Source organism: Lepisosteus oculatus, chromosome 3 (assembly GCF_040954835.1).
Source record: "Lepisosteus oculatus isolate fLepOcu1 chromosome 3, fLepOcu1.hap2, whole genome shotgun sequence".
Lineage (NCBI taxonomy): Eukaryota > Metazoa > Chordata > Actinopteri > Semionotiformes > Lepisosteidae > Lepisosteus > Lepisosteus oculatus.
In genome coordinates, this window is record NC_090698.1 from 15,882,063 (window position 1) to 15,902,934 (window position 20,872).

Sequence of the window (20,872 nt, forward strand, 5' to 3'; positions counted from 1 at the left end):
ATAGTGTGGCATGTGTGCTCAACACATGCTTCCAATTTGTGCAGCTTCAAAGGCCTGGTGGAACAGAAAACCTATCGTCTTCCCTGCTTTGAATCCCTGGGGGGGTGGAAGATTGCCATTAAGTCAATTATATGAAGTTTTAACATCTGCTATGTTGGTTGGGAGCACAACGAGGGCGCCACAGAGATTTTCACATTGACAGCACCCATGAACTCTTTGTGGCCAGTGTAATGGTTGGGTTATTGCAGGTGATTCAAGACTTGTCTGGCACTTGCATTTTTTCAGCAAGGAGAATAAAATGTCAACCCAAGTTGTGCATGTGCTTTGTTTTTTCTTATTGTGTCAATATACTACATTAATGTTGTTGTTTTTTCTTGGTAAGACCCAAGGGTTTATTCGTATTGCACATAGAAAAGCTACAATATCATACAGAAGATGGTTGTTTTTTAAAGATTTTCTTTCTCTGTTTATAAATAAAATGATTTCCTTTTAGTGCGGAGCTGTGCTCTTTGGAGATTCTCACTTCTTGGGCATTGACGTAATAGTAGTGGACCAGGGCACAGTTTAGTTAACTTTAAGCTTGATTAGAGTGCTTGACAAGGTCAATGAGAGTTACTGTAGTTCAACTATATTTTATTATGGGCCTCTTTATCTTGAATGAACATCATAACTATCCTGAAGAACTTGACTGGTGTTAGTGGACTGGCTGCCAGTCACTGAAGAGCAGCTTTCTCTGAGACTGTTGTTTTGTGCCTGCAGGGCACAACAATACAGGTGGAAAAGTGTTAGAATACTTATCGCAAAGGGGAAATCCATTTCAGCCATGCTGAGAGAGTCTGAAATAAAATTTCATTGCCCTGGTACGATGGCACGCACCCTTGTTTTTCCTGGTGGTGGTCTGGTTTCTTTCAGGTGCACACCGACTCACCAGTGTGGCGTCTCCTGCAGTACAGGGGACCCTGTCTTATCACAGGTTGAGATCTGACTTGGGGTTTACTGCTCCAGTGTAAAGAGCATGACCTACTGCTCCACTCACACTGCTTTCAGCAGCACTCTGGTTTCCTTGGGTTAGTCAGTCATGCTGGTGTCCACCAGGCCCAATTATGTTGATCTTCTTTGCTGTGATGAGCTCAGCACTCAATGTGCTCTGTACCCAGTGGATCCAGAAAACAGTATCAACAAGCAAAATGCAGGGTTATATAAAGGGATTGTTTGTAGAGTTAAAACTTTGTTCCCCGAAGATAACAAAAGTTTCTTGTCATCCATCCACTGTCTTGTTAGCGAGTAGTTTTCTTATTCACTGTCCGGGATTGCCAGATCCACCCAAGTTTGAAACCACGATGCCATTGAGAGTCCCTGTTACAGTGTGAGGACTTGTGTTCTGGCCTCAGCTTGTAGCACATCCTAAATCCGTTGTGTTTCTGTATCGCAGATCGACTGAGTCCTCCCCTGGACATCCAGGTGGAGCCCCTGAACTGTACGGCATTCAGTGTGCGCTGGAGGATGCCCCGACGCCACATCAGCACCATCACCGGGTACAAGGTACAGTAGGAGCCCTTCTGTCTTGGGTTTACCCCATGCCTGCATCTCCACTCCACTTGAGTGAAGTAAAGTATTTGAAGCACCCAGCCTCTGCATGGCAGCCTGATGTTCAGAAAAGGGGTTGTGACTCGGTCTACTATGGCTAGGTTATATCCACTGCCTGTTTTTGAGGGAAGGAACCTTAGCTGATTTAAGTCTCCCCATCCAGGCATCCAATTCTGTCATTGTGTGTGCAAACCCACCTGTCTTTAAGATTTTCCAGTAGCAGGTGGTGAGGCTCACAGTCTGGATCTGAAACTGGGGTGATTCTTATGTTAGTCATCTTAAAGTCTATGGGGAAAATTGTTTGAACTTGTGAATGCCCTGGTGGGACTTGAATATAACACTGGCTTTTGGATCTCATTTGCACTGATAGAAAATCCCAGCTCTTCAGTCTATACCCTTTAATATATACCTTTAAAATCTTTATAGAGTGCCGCAAATTGTCACTGGGTACCCTGTAACTTTGGGTATTCACTTATTTAGGGCATCTTAAATGGTGCTGGGAAAAATGAGTCTTGAGGTGATTCAATATGCAGTATTTGTTGTCCATTGGAAATTGGTCAATTGGTGAACAGGTCTGTTTCAGAGGCACAGTAAAAGATCAGTGTTCTGTGTGAAAAAGATTGCAAAAAAGGTTGCAAACAGAAATGACAATACATACAGAAAATGCCTTTCAGCAGTCAAAGCTGCTCCAAAATGACAATGATTAAACTTGACATACTTTAAGCAGTCAAAATAATGATTTTCTTTCTGTTAGATAATACTGGTTCTTTTTTATTGATATTAACAAGTTAACAAATCATCAGAAAATAAATGACAGGTTTTCTTATTGACTTACATGTAAGTTCACAAATAAATGTCTTGCCTGAATACATTAGGAGAACGAAATTTGTTTTTCAATCTTGTGTGGCGGATTCACTTTTGTAATGGTGAACATCTTCTTTTTCTTTGTTTTTTGTCAGTCGCTGCACTCTGATGAACTGTGATAAGTATTTTCTGGTGTTGAGTTAGTTCCCAATCTCTGGGACCCTTTGGGCCATATACTATAGTGAAGGAAACAAGCACAGTAAATGGAGCTGTCAGTACTTTATGGCATTCCAAACCTGTAAGAGTGAAAGAAAATCTCAACACTACTGGAAAAAGTTGTAGCGAAGAGGCAGAGATTGGGCTCTGATCTGCTGCTGAAGCTCACAAGAGACTGGATCAAGAGAAGACAGGCTCTCTAGGAAAACAAATTCATGTTACTAAAGAAAAATGAAATTCTGACCTGCTGCATGATAATTGAAGAGAAGCATGCAGGCTCTCTGTGAAAGGCGAGCCAGACCTCTGTGACGTGCAATAATAATATTGACTTAGCTGTAGATGTTACAGATACTGGCTTAGATTGTGCGAAGTAAATGGCTATGTCATGCAGAGGTTGTGCTCTTTTTAGGAACCACAGGAAGCACTCTGTATTTTGGAGAGTAACTGCTATTTTAAAATCCAAGAATGCCAGAAACGTTCTGGACTTTGAAATGTTTTAAATAACAAAATAAGCCCTGAGGTGACTCAAGGAGAAAGTTAGCTGTGGAGTATAATGTCAGAACTGTCTGGCCTTCTAAGAAATTTTAATAAAATGACCATTCTTCGAAGAATAAAAAGGCATCTGTTAGTCAATAGAACGTGGCACAGGCTAAAAAGTGTGTCTGAGGTTTATAGACAAGAACACTGCCTAAACTATTGAATGGAAAAAATTAGCAAACAATAATAAAAGAATTGGTTTTTATGCAAACTTTGGCCTATTATAGAATGCTCAACACATAGTCTTATATTAAAGGTGGAATTTGTTTTTGAAACAGCCTTTAATTCTTGGTCAAAGATTTGTTCCTCATCGTGACACCACTTGTTAATTCAAGACAGATACCTTTGTTGCAGTGGCTTCTTCCACCTGCTGATTGCAAGTTTATCAATGTTTTGACAAACGTTTTTTTCAATTGAAATTGATTTGAAAATATCCTACTATGGTATTTTGGGACACAGAATCTTACCTCCCTGCTGTTGCTCTTGCTAAAGTAAAGAGAAAGTGAACAAGACCTACTGTATGTACCAGCAGCCTGCTGGACGAGCAGGGAAAATAAATACCATTAAAGAAACTGTTCCCTGCCTCTGAACCTGAAGATCACAGCCTTGGGTGACCTCACTGTGAGTCTCGGGTCCAAGTAAATAAACTCTCCAGGCCAGACACACCTAGGAGTTGTCCCTGTTTGTGCTAAGTGCTGTAAAGCACCTGCTGTACTGCCAAAGTATTTCTTTAAAGGACCTACATGTGAAGAGGAACAAAGTTAAGATTTTGCTTGTTTTGTTTATGACTCTGAGCAAATGTCAGTTTTCTAATCAGCCTTTTAAAGCTGTTGCTAATGTTTTATATGGCCTATGAAAGTGCCATTATTTGTGAATCCCAGTCATGTCTTTGTGATTTGTCACCACCAGATTATCTAGTTATGTCTGGAGCCTAATTATACTCTGTTTATACCTTATGTTCTCCTCCTTTGGTTGATGTCTCAGCACTTAAGATTTAAGAATGGGGAGAAGACGCATCTACTTGGAAATTTAAAGCACCCTTCTATTGGTTTTTAGTCTTGCACTGCATTTTAAGATAATAAAAACATGCCATTCTGCTGTACATATTGGCAATTAGATGTTCTCTGCCAAGAACAAATTGCAGCAAGACACTAACATTTTACAGCTCAAGGTACAATTATCCAGCTGCAGCACTTTATCATGTTTAAGATTTGCACAATGTTGTTTCCGTAATAGCCTGTGGGTTGCAGGACAAGCAAGGGAAAAAAAGATGCTGGTTTAAGACTGTGATTATTGAGATGGGAAAATGTAACCTGTATTGAGTGATTTGCAGAGAAAACGGCACCTGAGGATTGCAGAACCGTTTTGGAAGGTACTGTACAGTTCATTTTCAGGTGTGGAGTGCAGATACAGACTCTCATCCCTATGCAGTGCTGAAGCTGTGGTGAGGACCAGAAATAAAAACAGTTCCCAAATCCTGTAATAAGGGGTGTGGGAGATTATTGAAACATCTTTCTCTATTTGCTTCGGGGTTTTGTTGTGCTAGTCCCTGCCCTGTTGACAGCTCATCTGGACAGGCCAGCCCTGGTGATCAGCACAGCTTGCCTGGCAATTGTGACTCTTCAACCTGGACCAAAGTCCCTGTGGGATTTCATCCGCATCCTCTTGACTCACTCCCAGGCAGTGTGCGGACGGCTGCCTGTGGTTTGGGGTTAATGGATGTGTTAAGGATTCCTGCGTCTCTTGAGATTACTGGCCATGTGGGCCCTCACTGGGGTTTTGGCCATTTGAATGGTTCAGTGGCTTGGAAACCTTCTGCAACAGCCAGCCTCATCAGCTCTTAAACTGTTGTGAGAATGAATTTCATCCCATTGCAAGAGAGTTAGCAGGAGTGGGCTTGGCAGCCAGGAGAGCCCTGAGCCGTTTCAATCAGGTTTGTCCACAGGACCTCAGAGTTGATAGCGCTACTAACAGAAATGAAGGATCTGAGAAATACACGTTTCACCTCAGTTCCAGCCTGTCAAAGTGTGACTGGTGCTGTGGACTCACTCACCAGCGCTGTAGCACCCTTGACCAACTGCAAGTATCGAAAGTCCAAAAATCCTTTCTGGTTCAATACAGTGCACAGGTGGGGGGTTAGCTGAAAGCACACTTAAAAACATTGCTCTTAAATGCCCTTTCTATGTGTTTGTGGACCTGTTTCAGGTGTTTTACACAGAGATGAAGAACAACAGGCCAGTGAGTATAGCTGTGACACATGACATTCCTTTGAGTCTGGACATGCTTACTATGGTAAGTAAAGAGTACGTATGGTATTTTACATCTAACTTAAAACCTACAGTATTTGCTATGTAAAATGACACAAAGCGCAAACTGATGTTTAGTATTTGCCCCACAGTATTCTTATTGATTGTCATAAAGTATCCGGTGCTTTTCCATAGATTATATTATACAGGCCTTGTCTGTAAGGCTCTGGGGAGAGTCACTACAAAGAGACGTGATTTTGCCTTGCGGTGTGGTGAATAGTGCTTGTGCCTCACAGTGGTTGGCTTTTTGTACAGTTCTGGGCTAGAGCACCTTTTTTTAGAAAACTATAGTGAGAATGTTACAGACAGCTGTTTAGTCCTGTATGATATAATAGCTACTATATGTACAGAATGCAAGAAATCATATGATATTTTGTATTGTTTTTTGTCATAAAACTGATGACCGGCTTGTTTATTGTTTTTGCAGGGGCAGTTTGATGGACAAGCAAGTTTTGTAAGTATAATATGTTGTTCTAGTTCTTTATATGCCTCACATAAGACAGGACCCCATAAGGCATGTGTTAGAAGATATTATTGAATGGTGTAAGAATTCTGCTGATCTAAAGGAGTGTGTTATAGATGGGTAGTTAACACAGATTTAAAGTATATGAAGATTGACACCCCAGATGTACAGTACATGTCAGTGTGTCCAATTTCCCCACCCTTTCCAGTATGAGCCTGATGTTTCTTGCATAGAAAGACTGTTATACAGTATGTATACACTGTATAAGTACTGTATAACATAATGGAACACTTTTTTGGATATTGAATTCAACTGTAGTGAAATTGAAATATTTATTCAAGAATATTTGAAATTATATTTCATTTAACACCAAGGCATTAAAAATTCAACAAAAGCATATTATAACAAACGTCATTTGTTCCAGTTTTGATGCCTTTTTGTATATTTAGCTTGCTTTGCTATATTTAACAGTATATTTGTTTGAATGCCAAGGAGTAGTATCCTGTGACATTCTCTAATCCAATATTTTATTATTCATGTTTGGTTTGCAGGATGCATGTCTTTTATCAGAATGACATTCTCTGGGCTTCATCTCACATTAGATTCTGAACGTTTCTCCCCATGGGTTCTTTGCTTGGTTTGTTTGAAAAGAAAATAAAGCATTAAAATTGTAAAGTGTCAAAAATGATTAGTAAGATACCCTAGAGGCAGTTTAAATGTTTGATTTTGATTTTGCTTCATTAAAGGGCCTGTTTTTCCTTTTAATAAAAAAAACAGTAATGTTAGCTTGACGGAAAACAGGCAATCATGCCTCTGTCCTCAGGCGCTGAATGTTGCTTTCATTGTGAGCAGCACCCACTTTGATATCAGACTCAATACCGACTTAGACTGCTACAAAACAGAGGTCCTGAGCTCAGGCATGGGAAAATACAGCTTCTGTTTATCAAAGAGCTCTTTTGGACTTTGCCTCTAATGACAATAATAGACTGAAGATGGGTCCACCCTGTATCTGCTCCAGGATGTTGTCATTGGTAACCTCAAGGTGGGCACTCAGTACAGGGTCAGCGTTGGAGCTTTCGGATGGGCGGGAGAAGGGAGGCCCAGCATGCCTCGTGATGTCACCACTGCTTCTCGAGGTGGGTAGCAAAGCGACGAGTAGGATTTCTTCAGGGAGATAGAAATGGGTGAAACAGATTTCACCCAAAGAAAACTCCTAGGCTGACTGTCCTATATTTCCACATGTGCAGGTTAAACTATGACAGAGAGGCGATGGGCTTCGCTCCTGTTTTGCAAGAGAGCCCAGGACACTTCAAAAGAGCTCTCTGGAACAAAGCATGAATTCCTGAATATCTCATATGAACGTTATGTCATAAAAGTAACATAACTATTGTAATACATGAAGGCCATCAGCCTTTATTACTATTGGTGTTTCTGTCCAGATTTGATGCTCTTCAGTATGCAGCATACATCAGCTAGACTACAGGCTACTCTCTCTGTATGTCAGTACCACTGAAAGAGCTGGGTTCAGTTGTAATGAAATGTTTGCCTATGAGATTAATCTTTTCGGAGGCTTGTCCAAAAGACCCATCTTCATGTCTGCATTTACTAACAACTTTGGTATATTTGCTCATTTAGATGAAGCAATACCACTGTTCAGTATCCCGTCAGTTTTTGGCCACACTATACCATATAAACAGAAATTCTCCTCTTGTAGTTACGGTGCCAGCAGTGAATTTTCAATAGGAAACATTAATAAAGCTGTTGGTTTTCTGTTGGATGCGTTTAAAAGTTTACTTGGCACACAGTTGTTTAAGACCCATCATCTCACCTCAGAGACAATCTCTAACTTTCCCCTCTTCCTCCACCAGATAAATGCATCCCACCTTCCCCGCCAACGCAGGCTCGGGCCCTGGCTGTGTCCGACACAGAAGTAGCATTGTCATGGAAACAGGGAGAGAGTCAAGGCAGCTCGCCGGTTCAGTACTTCTTGGTGGAGTACATAAGGTGAGAGTTGTTTGTGTCTGTCAGAACTGGTGTTCAGTCCCCTGATGGCTCCTTGTACAACCCTCTCAGCTTGTACCACTTCAGTTTTGATTATAACTCCAATTGCAGAAACCATTCTGAAAATGAAACAAAGAACAGGCTTTTAAATGTAAACCAAACTTGAACATCCATAAGGAAGTGCCTTAGCACTTTAAAACTGAAAGATTTAGCTCCTTCTCCTGGCTGTTTCTTTGTACAGGGTTAAGGCAAAAAGAATCATGGCCGAGGCCAATTTAGAGACTGGATCTCCGGATTATTTCCACTTTTTAACAGGAGGAGTGAAGAGGTGACTGGACAAAATCCTGCAGTGGATCACAAGCTATTATGATAAAAAACAAATTTCCCTCCTGTGTCGAGTTTTAGTTGTGTTTAAACCTTAGTATATTTTGGCTTTTTATACATTTGGTTGGCTTTTGGTAGTGTGTAGAAAAGATAACAAGACTTTTTTAATGGATGGAGCCAATAAAAACATCCCAATGCCCGGACTGTGTGGCACTTGTCAGGGGATTTTTTCAATATTTTGCACAGCAGTAATCCAAATCAGATTTAACGATTTATGATTAAATATGGGAAATTCTGAAATAATTGTGTGATCGGTCTGCACTGAGGTTGATTGTTGCTCTGCAGAGTTTTGTGCTGACACGATTACTGTATGCGGACTGACAGTGAAAAGACCTCCTCTGATTTGTTGGTTTTCCACAAGCTTATTGGAATCGGCTGTGGGTACAGAAGGAATTTTGTTTTCCTGTCCTCAGTTTTACAGGGAGGGAAACTGAGATACAGACAGTAAACGTCTGTAGCATCAAAGCAAAATTTGTGTGTGGTGGGAACCAGTGTAGCCAGGGAGTTCAAACAAGCGTGCTGGTCACTTCAAATTTGTATAATTGAAACCTTATGTTCCCAGTACAGACAAAGAAAAGAAAAGAGAACTGCAGGGTGGCTTTTCAGAAAGTCTTGACACAGTGACTCTTTAGCAGCAGATAAATGCTGGTCTGACTGAGAAAGGCAACTGCAGTAACCAGAATCACCGAGGCAGTCACGACTGCGTCAATCCCAGGTACAGCAACATGTGCAGTGCAATGCTGTTTTCCCCTTGTGCTTCCTCTGCTTTAGACATAAAGCAAACAAAGAATAATCAGGTGTGTTGTCAGCGAATGTTCAGACACACATGTTAAAAATGGTCTTTCACTTCAAAAGTTCGATAGCACATAGCGTTCAGGCTGTTACTGGTGTTGAAAGCATGGCGTGTGCCAGTGAGCACTGCTGGAGGCTGTTGGCTGTGGATGTGGATGTCCCCCTCCTGCTTGTCAGTCTGTCCTGGCACTGAGCAATCGCACACTCTGTGGGCGAGAGGGTGCTTCTCCCTCTTATCCTGTTTGACCCCTGGCCCCTGCTTTTCGGAGGGCTGGTGAATGTTCACTATTGTGTGGGTGTGAATGGCTGCTCTTTGACTGGGAACAAACATTCAATGGGGGCTGGTGTGGAGACCCCTCAGTCCAAGATCTTACGGGACACAGAGAGATGAAAAGTCTGATAGGCAGTTAATTAACATTGTAGGGTCGGCTGGGGCTGTAGCGTTTCCGCTTGGGGCTGAAGAACTCTCTTAGCAAGTCAGACAATGTAGATTTTTGAACATTGCTTAGCAAAGACAAGAGTCCCACTGTGCAAGCTTACAATCTTTATCAGCTGAAGCTTGGATGAATAAGTAAAGTGCAATGTGTTTAACAGTTGCATATTGTCTGTACTTTCTTGATTATGTAGTTGTAAATTTGAGTTAATCTTGTATGTGTTCTGTCGAAAATTCTGTTATTTAACATTAAATAATATTTTATATAGATATTTAGATGTTGTGTCAAAGGTGCTACCTGCTGTTCAAAGGTGGCAATTTGTCATTTTTGTCAGAAAACCTGTAGAGTATTTTTGAGAAAACTAAAGATCTTCATCCAGTCTAACACTTCCTAAAGTACACTGTTTACAATAAAAGCTATTTTTGGCAGATTTTGTGTAATGCATCTTAGTTTTCCACATACAGTTCCAGGCAGTCTAGTTGGAATAACTGGTTATATGATAGCTAGAAAATATTTTCAGAACCAGAGCAGTGTGACATATAAAACATACAAAATGTTCTACCACCCCACATGGACTGAGAACCGGACCACATACAGTAGACTGAGTTTTTAGGAATTGGATTGTACAGTATGTGAGGGCTAAGAGACTAAAACCCTCCTGCACACAATTTAAAGAGGTTTAGTGTTCTGTCACTCAGTTGGAATTCTGTCTTTTTTTAAACAAAACAATTGCATAATAAATAACTCCCACACACAATTGTTTCTTTGCAAATTATGTATTTGGTCTTTTGTTGTGTCTCCAGACAAAATGTCTTCAGGTTATGAAACAAGCAGTGTGTAATGTATATTCATCAAGAGAGATAGGATCCATTGTTTATAGAGCAAAATGATTAGAGCTTGATTAGTCATTGTCAGATGTCCACATTTTAATCAAGAAACAAATATGGTTAAACAATACTAATTACAGGATTAGAGGCAGCTGGAGAGGACAGACAAACAATGTACCCTGGAGTTATGATAAGATCCGGATAATACACCTTAGCCTTTCACAGACCAGCTCTTTATATGGCAGTCTTGTTTTCAGCAGAACCGCCTTAAAGACATTTAATTGACGATGAATAAGGCTTACCAGCAGGGGTCTCCGATCCTGGACGAGGACAAGCCCTATCTGGCAGGTTTTAAATGTAACCATTAAAACTCTGACTTATAAAGACTTGGAGAAATTTAATTGTGATTTGTTTAAGTAATTGAGATGTAATTTAGAATAAAAAATGTGGGTACGTCTCAGTCTCTAAAGACCAGAGGTCTCTTGACCTTGAACGGAAGACTTGCTTAATCACTCGATATCTCCTAGTTTTTAGAAACTGTTGAGATTGTTCATATATGAACACTGAGATTGTCTCTCTGGGAATGAGATGGGGGATGCCTATATTAAATCAAGAATCCCCCAACATTGGTCTTTGACAACCACAGTTTCAGTATGTTTTCCAGGTCTCCTTAAATTGTAACCAGTATAAGATCTGACAGTCCTCACACTGGGGCTTGGGCTGCCCTGTCCTTTGCGGTCTTTGTGCACTCAGAATAGGACAAACTGGGGTTGGGGAAAAAACAGCAAGGATTCCTATCTGTCTTCCAAGGTTTCCCTATTAGAAAATACTAAGGAAAGGAGAGCTGACTTGACGAGCCTTCACAGGGAAGGAACAGAGGAGCATGAAGCAGCATAGCATCTGGAACAGAGCTCTGCTGGCTCATGCTGGGAAAAAAATAATAAAATCATGCATAAAATCATCCACCTGGGAGGAGGCCTGCTGTCTGCTAGCAGCTGCACTGTAAGCACTTGTTACAGAACACAGGGCTTCTGCAGGTGTAGTATCTTACACAGGTAAACCTCATGTTGCTTTTTGCCTGTGTGAAACACTTAGCTTGCTCAGCAAATGGGTCCTTTTGGCTTAGCTGCAGTTAGTTTAGTGTTAGTTTAAAAAGGACAAGCTTTTACACAATACTGCTTTTTTGCCAGATAATTTCCATCTGAATTAGTTTCTGAGACTCATTCCATATTCTTATTGCTGGTAACAATTTCATCATGTGTGAAATATCTGATGCTGCTACAGTTTCATCCTAATTCCACCTTCTTGAAGGCAGAAGCTGGGTCATAATTACAATATAGTCCTCAGTTCTCGATTGTCAGGTCACAGCTGTCTGAAGATCAGAGAGAAATTAAACATGAAACTCAGAAGCGATCAGCACCTGAAAGGTTAATGCTATTTTCCATTCCGTCTCCTGTTCATATTCCTTATTTATTTCAAGTGGGCTAGCTGCACAGTTAGTCATGGCAGCTCTATAATTGCCCTGGCTTGTCCTCTGTTTACAATTTGCTGAGTGATTCAGTCAGTGTGTTGCTTCTCTGTGACAGGTTTTGCTTAATTGAAAGATGTGTTATCAATAATCATTTGGTTAACTTGTTCTGGCTTTCTTTGGTCCACAAAGAAACTGGTTCAGTTGGCCATATATTTCTCTTGAGAGAACATTTTTCTCCATCTTCTTTTCTGTTCACTGTATGCATGACTGTCCGTATTGTTAAGCAGATCCATTGGGATCGAAATCTCCTGCATTTTCGGTATTGCTTTCTAAAGCTCTTCTGTGTAAGTCACATGTGGTTTTGTTTGGAGCAACACATTTTTAAGAATATAAAAAGTGTCCACAAAATTATGCAGCCAGTTTATCATACTGCACTTTAAACTGTTTGGATCTCCTGTGAAATTCTTAGGATAACATTCCTGGTCTGAGTGCTTTGAATGTTTTTTGGACTTATGTTTAAAAACACTGCATTAATTACTTGCAGGGTCCATTTGTAAATTATGCCAAGTTTTTTCTGAAATGGCCTTAATTTTGGCCCTTAGTTGACCACCTGCGGATGGCGTTCCATACACACAAGATGAAATGTTGAGAAATACAAGTCTCAAATTCAAACAAGAAAATATACTGTATACATACATGTTATCTGAGTAAATGACTCAGAAAGCATTTTTTCAAGCCTGCTGTATTACATTCTGTAATAATGCCTCTGCAGTTTCCTTTTCTGGGCCTGATGTATGTCTGTGTCCATTTACCAGACTCCTTAGCACAAGCCTAGAATTACCGCCAACTACACACACAGGATGAAAATGGTAATCTGAAGGAATTCAGTGAATGAGAAATAAAGACAAGAAGAGCCTTTCTAAGCCCACCGAATGTGCAGTGATTTATCTTTTACTTTTAAAGGAGAGAGCAGCCTGACATGTTCCGTGATTAAAGACTGAATTGTTGCATAAAGATGTCGAGCTGGACTTATTTAAAGAGATCTTGTTCACTTGAAGACAAAGGTGATCTTATCACGTGTTACCACTGCTAACACTTTTGTTACAGAGCTTGGAATACTGAAGATGGAAAAACAGAGTTTATGCAAAGTGTGTTTTCTTATATGGTGGAGGCTGGGAATTATAGTGTCTCAGGGTGTTTGTTGTCTTATTTCCAGCTTTTGTTTACTTTAATATCTTTTAAGTCTTTTGTTTTATGGTACACATGGCACTTGCTGTGCATGTCTCATGCTCCTGGTTCTGAAGTTATGCATTGCATGTTTTAATACTGTGCGTCTGTAATGGTAAATCTGATAAAGTCAAACAGCTCTGAAAAAAAAAATAAGATCCATACACTTACAAGATATTGCACAGCGTATTTCCACTGAGTGATTTATTCAGCACGTTCTGAGAAAGTAAACTAAATGTAATTGGAGCTAGCAAACAATCTACTCCTATGTTTTCTCTTACATGAAGCATATTAATGTGATGCTCTTCAATCTTAATGTCTGCCTTCACAAGCTCTGACTGTCAGATAAAGAAAATGTGAGAAATTATCTGGAAAGTGAATTTAAAACCTGTATTTTAGAGGCGTTATATTTTGGAAAACTCTTGTAGCATAGAATAGCATAGCATGGGATTTAATCAACCATGGCTTTGTAGACAAATTCCAATAGCCTACAGAAAACATGGAGCCTGTTTTGCAGTGAAGTAAAAATTTCTAAGCACATATTACATTGTGCATTGTGATAAAATTAAGCTGATGAGTTTATGAACCAACTATACCATACATGTTGCCATCTCGAGTTTATGACGAGAGCAATGATGCCTTCAAAGTTTCCATAATGTAAAACCTGATGACACTGAGAACCATGCTGAAAGTGACTTTGAAACTGCTCTATTTCTAGAAGTCCTTCAACTTCGCATTTCTGCCTTTCCGAGAGACATTTTTTAACTGCTGTGGTGTGAAGGACGAGACCCCAGTAGGGTGTTGATCTATATCTATGCTGTACCACTTCCTGCGCTCTCTGGCAGTGCTTTAAAGAAGTGTGTCAGGATTGATTTATAGGGTGCCTACACTGGGTCACAATCCCATCAGTGTGGGAAAGGTGATGCCAGACCCATCCACATCTCATTGGTGGGTCTAACATGGCCTTAATGGCTACCTGCTGGTCTGCACCACAGAATGCTGGCATCCACATTCACTAGCAAGGGCTGCCATCGTGAACGCTGGGCTGCTGGTTTTTCCCAGGATTGTGGCTCAGAGGTGAGACTCAGTCACGAGTGGCAGCTCTGTAGTGGGAGACCCCCATAGCTCTCGCACCAGCAGGGGCTGGCGAAATGTCGATGAAATGTCTAGGTTGACTCAGTGGCAGAGTCCCATGATCGGCCAACTGGTACGTCCGTCAAAGCTTAAAGGCGAGGCAGATGTCGACGGTACTCCTTTCCAATACTGCATGCTCTAAGGGTATTCTGAGTGTCAGTAGTTCAGGTGGGTAGCTGCATCAGGATGCGTAGTCTGCAAAGGAACAAGTAATAGGTTTATCCCATGCTGAAAAGAGAAGCGAGAACACACAACGTTTCAGCTGTGAAGCAAGGCTTCACAGCCAAAATGTGTTTTCTCTCTTCTCAATTCAACATTGAATAAACCTATTACACACCTGAAGAAGGCTTCACAGCCGAAACGTTGTGTTTTCTCTCTTCTCAATTCAGCATTGAATAAACCTATTACTTGTTTCTGTGTGTCAGGATTTGAATTTTCTTGTTCCTGTTGTATTTAGGCCCAATCTAATGATGCATTGAAGTTACAGTTACTGTATGTCCATAATATTTGCCTCTCACTGCCATCTTCAAATTACAGCTGTTTTGTATCCCTCTTTTTAGATCTTTAACACAAGTTGTCACTGTGGTTAAGATAAATCCAGATCATTTCTCAAGCACCTCTTTCAAAGATATATTCACTGACCCATCAATATCCCAATAACTGGCAAGCTAGGCATTTATCCCAGCTGCATAGACCAGGAGCTGAAATGTGATCCCATTGCTTACAAGCATGTAGTATTGTGCTGTCTTGGTTCTCCAGATGCAAATGAACAGGCATTTTTTAAAACTTGTATTTTCTATTAGTTAGCAGTGTAGGTATCGCAAGCAGATAATTTGTATTGAGTCAAAGCAGTTTATAGCCAATTGTCCTTGATTTAATTCAGTAATTTTGCATTGTGCAGAGATATGAGCCTGCAGTCATCTTTAAACCAGTACTGTAGCATTATGTGACTTTATCTTTATTTGCTTTTGTAAGAAAATGGTAACAGTGGTGTACAGTATTAATGTGAGTGAATTGATATCAATTAATGAGAATGAATGAATAATGTTCAATATAAAGCTTTCAAGGTTTGAACAAAACTATCGTAACAAACACCCACTCCTTTGTTTGATTCTTTCCGCAGGCCTGAGCTGGACACAGAGTGGACAGCAATCAAAGAGCCCATTGAGTCCAACTCCATGGTTCTGAAGGGGCTCGTCCCAGACACACAGTACCAGTTTGTTGTAAGAGCCGTCAATGCACATGGGACCAGCCAGCCCAGTGAAACCAACATCCAAGTCAGGACGCTCAGTAAGTGTGTAAGCATGGGACAGTTACAGAGGGACCTCGAACGTCTGGAACCCAGTGATAAGCAAAATATGATAGATTTTAGTGATACATGATATGAGTATGATGTCATTATGAAGTATTAGGTTATGTTTTATGGTTTGGTTTGAATGTTGTCAACTGCTTAATTGCATGGCAAAGCATAGCTTATCCATGTGTGAAGCACATGCGCTGATGCTGGGAGACCACTGTTTAACAAACTCCCTATCGCTGAAGTTTACTATGAACAGGCCTTAAATAGCACTGGATAGAACAGACTTCGGTATTCACTGGGACCCCCCATACAGCTCTTCAGAATTCAGAAGGCCATGTGGTTCTTTACTCCAGTGAAGTGAAGGGAAAATGTGCAGCTCGCTGTTAATATTGTCTAGGAACTCTGTAAGGGCAGCCCTTTTATTTCCTGCAGGCGAGCTAACAGACTGGCAGCCCATTTCTACATCAAGGCTGCTGTCTGCACATGCCTCATAAAGCCGAACAAAGCAGATATATCGCGTGGGCTTCGAAATTTGCCTTTAAGTCAGCAGTGACCTTTTTTTTCCCTGAAATGGCATTGCTTCAGATGCTTTGCTTGTTGTGCTGACCTCACTTGGCTTCTCCAAACGACTCTGCATCCTGCGCGATTGGCTGTGTTCTGCAAGCACGCGGGTGTGCGGCTCTTGATGAGCTCTTCAGCGCACAGTGCTTATCAGAAACCCAAATAGGAAGAGCAGGGTCAGGCGACCCTCCATGGTAACAATAACAGCTCTGAGACAAAAGCGCGGGTGTTGACTAATGAGGTGGAACCAACTTCCTCTGTGGAGTTTCGCTCAGTTCATAAAAGCACTTCTGGACTTGGATTAGAGATATTCGGATGGAGGCTTCTTGGCTCATTAGCAGATCCTTTGACCAAATTTCTGGTCAAGCAATGTTAACTATTAGGGTGAAAATGCCGAACCAACTCATGAAAGGTTACTAATTCTAAAGGAAAATAATTTAATACACATAAAGAAGTAATGAAACCATGACTTTTGTTTTACCTGGGTTTGTTAAATGTACAGTCAATTCTTCCATGACTTGTAGGTTGCATGGAGTAATGTGTGACTCTGTTCTCCAGGAGTCCACCAGGTAACTCAGCAAGGAGAGGTGTCGACACAGAGCGCAGATTAATAATAATGATAATGATAATGATAATGATAATGATAATGATAATGATAATAATGATAATGATGATGATGATAAGAATAAAAAACTTTATTTTATATAGCGCCTTTAAAGGTGGCTTCTCAAAGCACTTTACAGAATGACAACAACAATAAATAAAAAGAATACATAAGATAAAACACAATTACAATATATAGAGGAGACCGTGGATGGTGGTACTAAGAAAAGCAAAGGGGTGAAGAATGGAACCAGTGAAGTAAAGGCTTTTCTAAAGAAGAGGGTTTTGAGTCTGGATTTTAAAGAGTTTAGAGAAGGTGACTCTCTGATATCCTTGGGCAGAGAGTTCCAGAGCTTAGGGGCATAACAGGAGAAGGCCCTGTCACCCATACAATGTAGAGGGGCTTGGGGGACAGTAAGGAGACCAGAATTAGAAGAGCGAAGGTTGCGAGGTGGGGAGTAGGGTGATAATAGTTCAGACAGGTACTGAGGTGCCAAGCCATGCAAAGCCTTATAGGTGAGAATGAGGATTTTAAAGTCTACATGGAATTTGACTGGAAGCCAGTGCAAGGACTCCAGGATAGAAGTAATGTGATCATTTGCGCTAGACCAAGTCAGGATTCTGGCTGCTGAATTTTGGACATACTGCAGTTTGTTCAAAGTAGATTTAGATACCCCAGCGAGTAGAGCATTACAGTAATCAAATCAAGAGAACACAAATGTGTTGATCAGCTTCTCAGCCACAGTTAGTGATAGCATAGGGTGTAGTCTAGCGATATTTCTGAGGTGAAAAAAAAAAGATGTTTTGACAGTATGCTGCACATGTGGGTTGAAAGTTAAGCCAGAACCGAATATAACCCCAAGGTTTAACCCCAGTGCTCATTAGGCTGAGCACTGTTAGCACGGGTTGAACTCTGAGTCGTCCAGGGGTCTCTTTGTAATCTTAGGAACTGTTACCACTGCGACTGACTGGAGCTTGTATTTTCATCAAATAGAGCTGGGTCAAGTGCTCCCCCCGACCCTGACACTTTTATCTAAAGCAACTTAGTCGCATCCTGTTGGGATGCAAAGGGTGAAGATAACTGTACAAGCCTTCGGGTCTGTGGTTTGCATTGTGCACCTGGAGCGTTCTAGCATGTTGTCAGCTGTTGTCTCCTGTACTTGAATGGAGGTTGTAGTAGTTGTTGTTGAATCAGAAAAGCAGAGCTAATGAGATGCTGGCCACTGATTCAGACTGAAACTGTTAAAAACAGCAGGATGCGGGCACTTAACTCCACTACATTTTATATACAGTGACAACATTTATGAACACTTTTGTAGTAATCATTAACTCAGTAGTCATTTTTAAGTGTTGCAAATATTTTAGTTTACATGTACAATTTTTGGGATTTAGTGGTTTATGCATTTGTTCTTAGTTGGTTTTGGAGTATATGTTTATAATATGACTAATTCGCCACTTGTGAATTAATCATTTATTGTGGAACAATCTTAATATGTAGCTTGTTTTCAGCTAATTAGTCTTAGGTGATGTACAGTAAGACCTATGTAGAGTTAAATGTGAGCATCCTGTTGATGGCTTTGTTGTAATGTAACAGGAAGGAATCTAATGAATTGTAATATAGGTCACACACTTGAGACTTTATTAACTGTTCTAGTAGTAGTTGATTAACATTTTATTGTTTTCAGAATTTGTTTCAGGAGGGGCTTTATTAATAATAATACAATAAAGCAACTGTTCAAGATTTCTCAGAAGTAGTTGTCAGCAGGTTGTTCAGGAAAACAATTCCTGAAGGAAGGCTGTCCATGCTAAGGACAGTGGCTCTCCAGGGGGAAATGTGGAGGAACAGATGTGCTTGAGAATTATTTGTTACTTGGGGATCTCTCACCTTGGCAATCCTCTCTGGGAACCTCAAATGTCATGGAACTGTGCCAGTATTTATACAATCCATAAATACAGTGTTCAGCTGTGTGAATAAGTCTATCAATTAGCCTTCTTTAGATCCACTGAGACGAGAGCTCTTTCTGAATTGGGGAACTCAGTCAATTTATTTGGAATAGTAAAATGACACTTTTATCCAAAGCAACTTAGTCGCATTCTTTTGGGATGTAAAGGGTGAAGATAACTGTACAAGCCTTTGGGTCTGTGGTTTGCATTGTGCACCTGGAGTGTTCTAGCATGTCGTCAGCTGTTGTCTCCTGTACTTTAATGGAGGTTGTAGTAGTTGTTGTTGAATCAGAAAAGCAGAGCTAAGGGCTGAGATGCTGGCCACTGATTCAGACCGAAACTGTTAAAAACAGCAGGATGCGGGCACTTAACTCATTTTATAAAATCTGTGCTTTAATATGAAGTAATAGGAATTAGGAAGTTGTAAAACAGTTCTTCTTTTAAGATGCACATACAGTATTGTTTCATGATTATCCAGACAGGTGTCACACATTACAAAGAAGCTTCCAAAGCAGATTTTGAAGAAATGAATTTGTTGGGCTCAGGATAGGTGGAGCCCACAGAACTTGTGGTGATGAACATAATACATTTGAGCAGAGTCTCCAGTGTCATGATGGCCTTCCGCTTTATCTTTTGAATCTAATAAATCTGACCAACCGTAATAATATTCTAAAATATGCACAGCTTGGTTTTAGGAAATTTTTGTTAATGTTGTGAATGTTATGAAGCAAGATAACAGCACATCCAGTCCAGCCCAGATTATAGTGAGTGATGTAAGCAGCAATGTCAATTCACAGCGGTATCTTCCCTGCTTTAATGCGATTCTATATCCGTTTGGGAAACTGTTATAATTTCTTTTGAATGTTGTTTTATTTAAATTCAAATTCAGGTTTTATGTGCTGCAGAGTGTTGAAGAAATAGTATTTCATTATTTTAGGTTTACACATTATTTACACATTTCCTTTACATTCTTTTATCCTGTCACAGTGTCCTGTCACCTAACATAGCCAGGTGTACATACAGTACACGCAGTACTGTGGGTGTATTGGCTTCCTCAGTGTTTCCTGCTAATTTATTTATGCATTTTTGCATTGACAGTTCATTGCATTATCAATGCAGAATTTACTTTTCACAACCTATCCATAACCTCACAGTGTGTTGAATCTGTTTTAAAATAACTATAAATGTCAGGCTTACTCTTTTCTTTTATTTAAAAAAAAAAACTCATGTCTACCTTTAGCTGTCATTTTTAACACTGGATTTATTTTAATTGTAACACTGCTTCACAAGAATACTGTTACTCATCTTCCCAGGAAAGTAATGCAGGGCTCAGTGCAAGATGGGAGGTCATGATTTCACTGTGACCTCTGGTCCTAATTAGTTTGTTCTGGGACTGCTTGTACGAAAAGAAAAAGTGTGGAAGTGCTGCACCTGGAGCATAGTGTAGCCCAGGTCGCAGGTGCTGACTGCAGTCCAAGGACCGTCTGGCCTATTTTGAAGAAGAGACTTCATCGCGAAACCCCAGTAGCCTCTCCTCTCACCACATGCCAGACAGCAAAGCTTAATTAATATATATATATTCTACTCAACAATGGCCTGAATTGCCTTTTGAGAGAATGTGTTCTCCTGCATGTGTGAGAGAAGTATTTCTCAACCCACTTGGAAGTTGAATGTACAGTATACAAATATATAGCAGAAGAAAAATTCTAAAAATAAAATGCAATAAATTTTAAAACATTCACATTTTAATGCTTTTTAAATTGGCTATTTTAATATTTGGTGTAAACTGAGTTGTATGGTTCATGTAATTGTACATCTTACAACATAAATTATAATATACTGCAGTATTACCCTGCATCTCTACAAAGGATTATACATGTCCATAGAAATAATTACATATATTCATGTATTGATATTTAACAGTCCTTCCTAAATATTTCCTAAACATGTTTCTGGATGTGTTTCTTTGTCATCCAGTCAGTTCCAGTAATTCAGCTTGTGGTTTTCTGTGAAAGGACAGGCTAAAACGTCAACACAGTTTGAATAGTATCTATTCACAAGTTGAGAATTCTGGGGAGCATTTTTGATGTAGGTGCCAGTAGGTCTCAGGTCCCATGCTTGGGAGATGTGCGGGACATTTAGTAAAGGAAGCCTCTTTATAGTTTTTAGTGGTTAGGGAGCAAATTAAATGGTACATCTTACTGGGGTTAATCTTAAGAAATTTGTAGCAAGGAGTAATGGCACAGTGCCTGGAGGAGGTCAGTGGGCTGCAGAAACTTTC

At 40.3% G+C, this 20,872-nt stretch overlaps 1 protein-coding gene across 3 annotated transcripts in view; it reads left to right on the top strand.

The window, feature by feature from the left end:
• LOC102682354 (pikachurin) overlaps nt 1-20,872 on the top strand; it is a 59,113-nt gene that overhangs the window by 8,430 nt on the left and 29,811 nt on the right. For 2 of the 3 annotated variants that reach the window (XM_015340362.2, XM_015340363.2), the window contains exons 2-7: nt 1,433-1,542; nt 5,350-5,436; nt 5,878-5,904; nt 6,899-7,049; nt 7,782-7,917; nt 15,307-15,473. In XM_015340362.2, coding sequence (XP_015195848.2) covers nt 1,433-1,542; nt 5,350-5,436; nt 5,878-5,904; nt 6,899-7,049; nt 7,782-7,917; nt 15,307-15,473 — 678 coding nt within the window. The remainder of the gene's footprint in view (nt 1-1,432; nt 1,543-5,349; nt 5,437-5,877; nt 5,905-6,898; nt 7,050-7,781; nt 7,918-15,306; nt 15,474-20,872) is intronic. The other variant, XM_015340364.2, reaches the window with a different exon arrangement.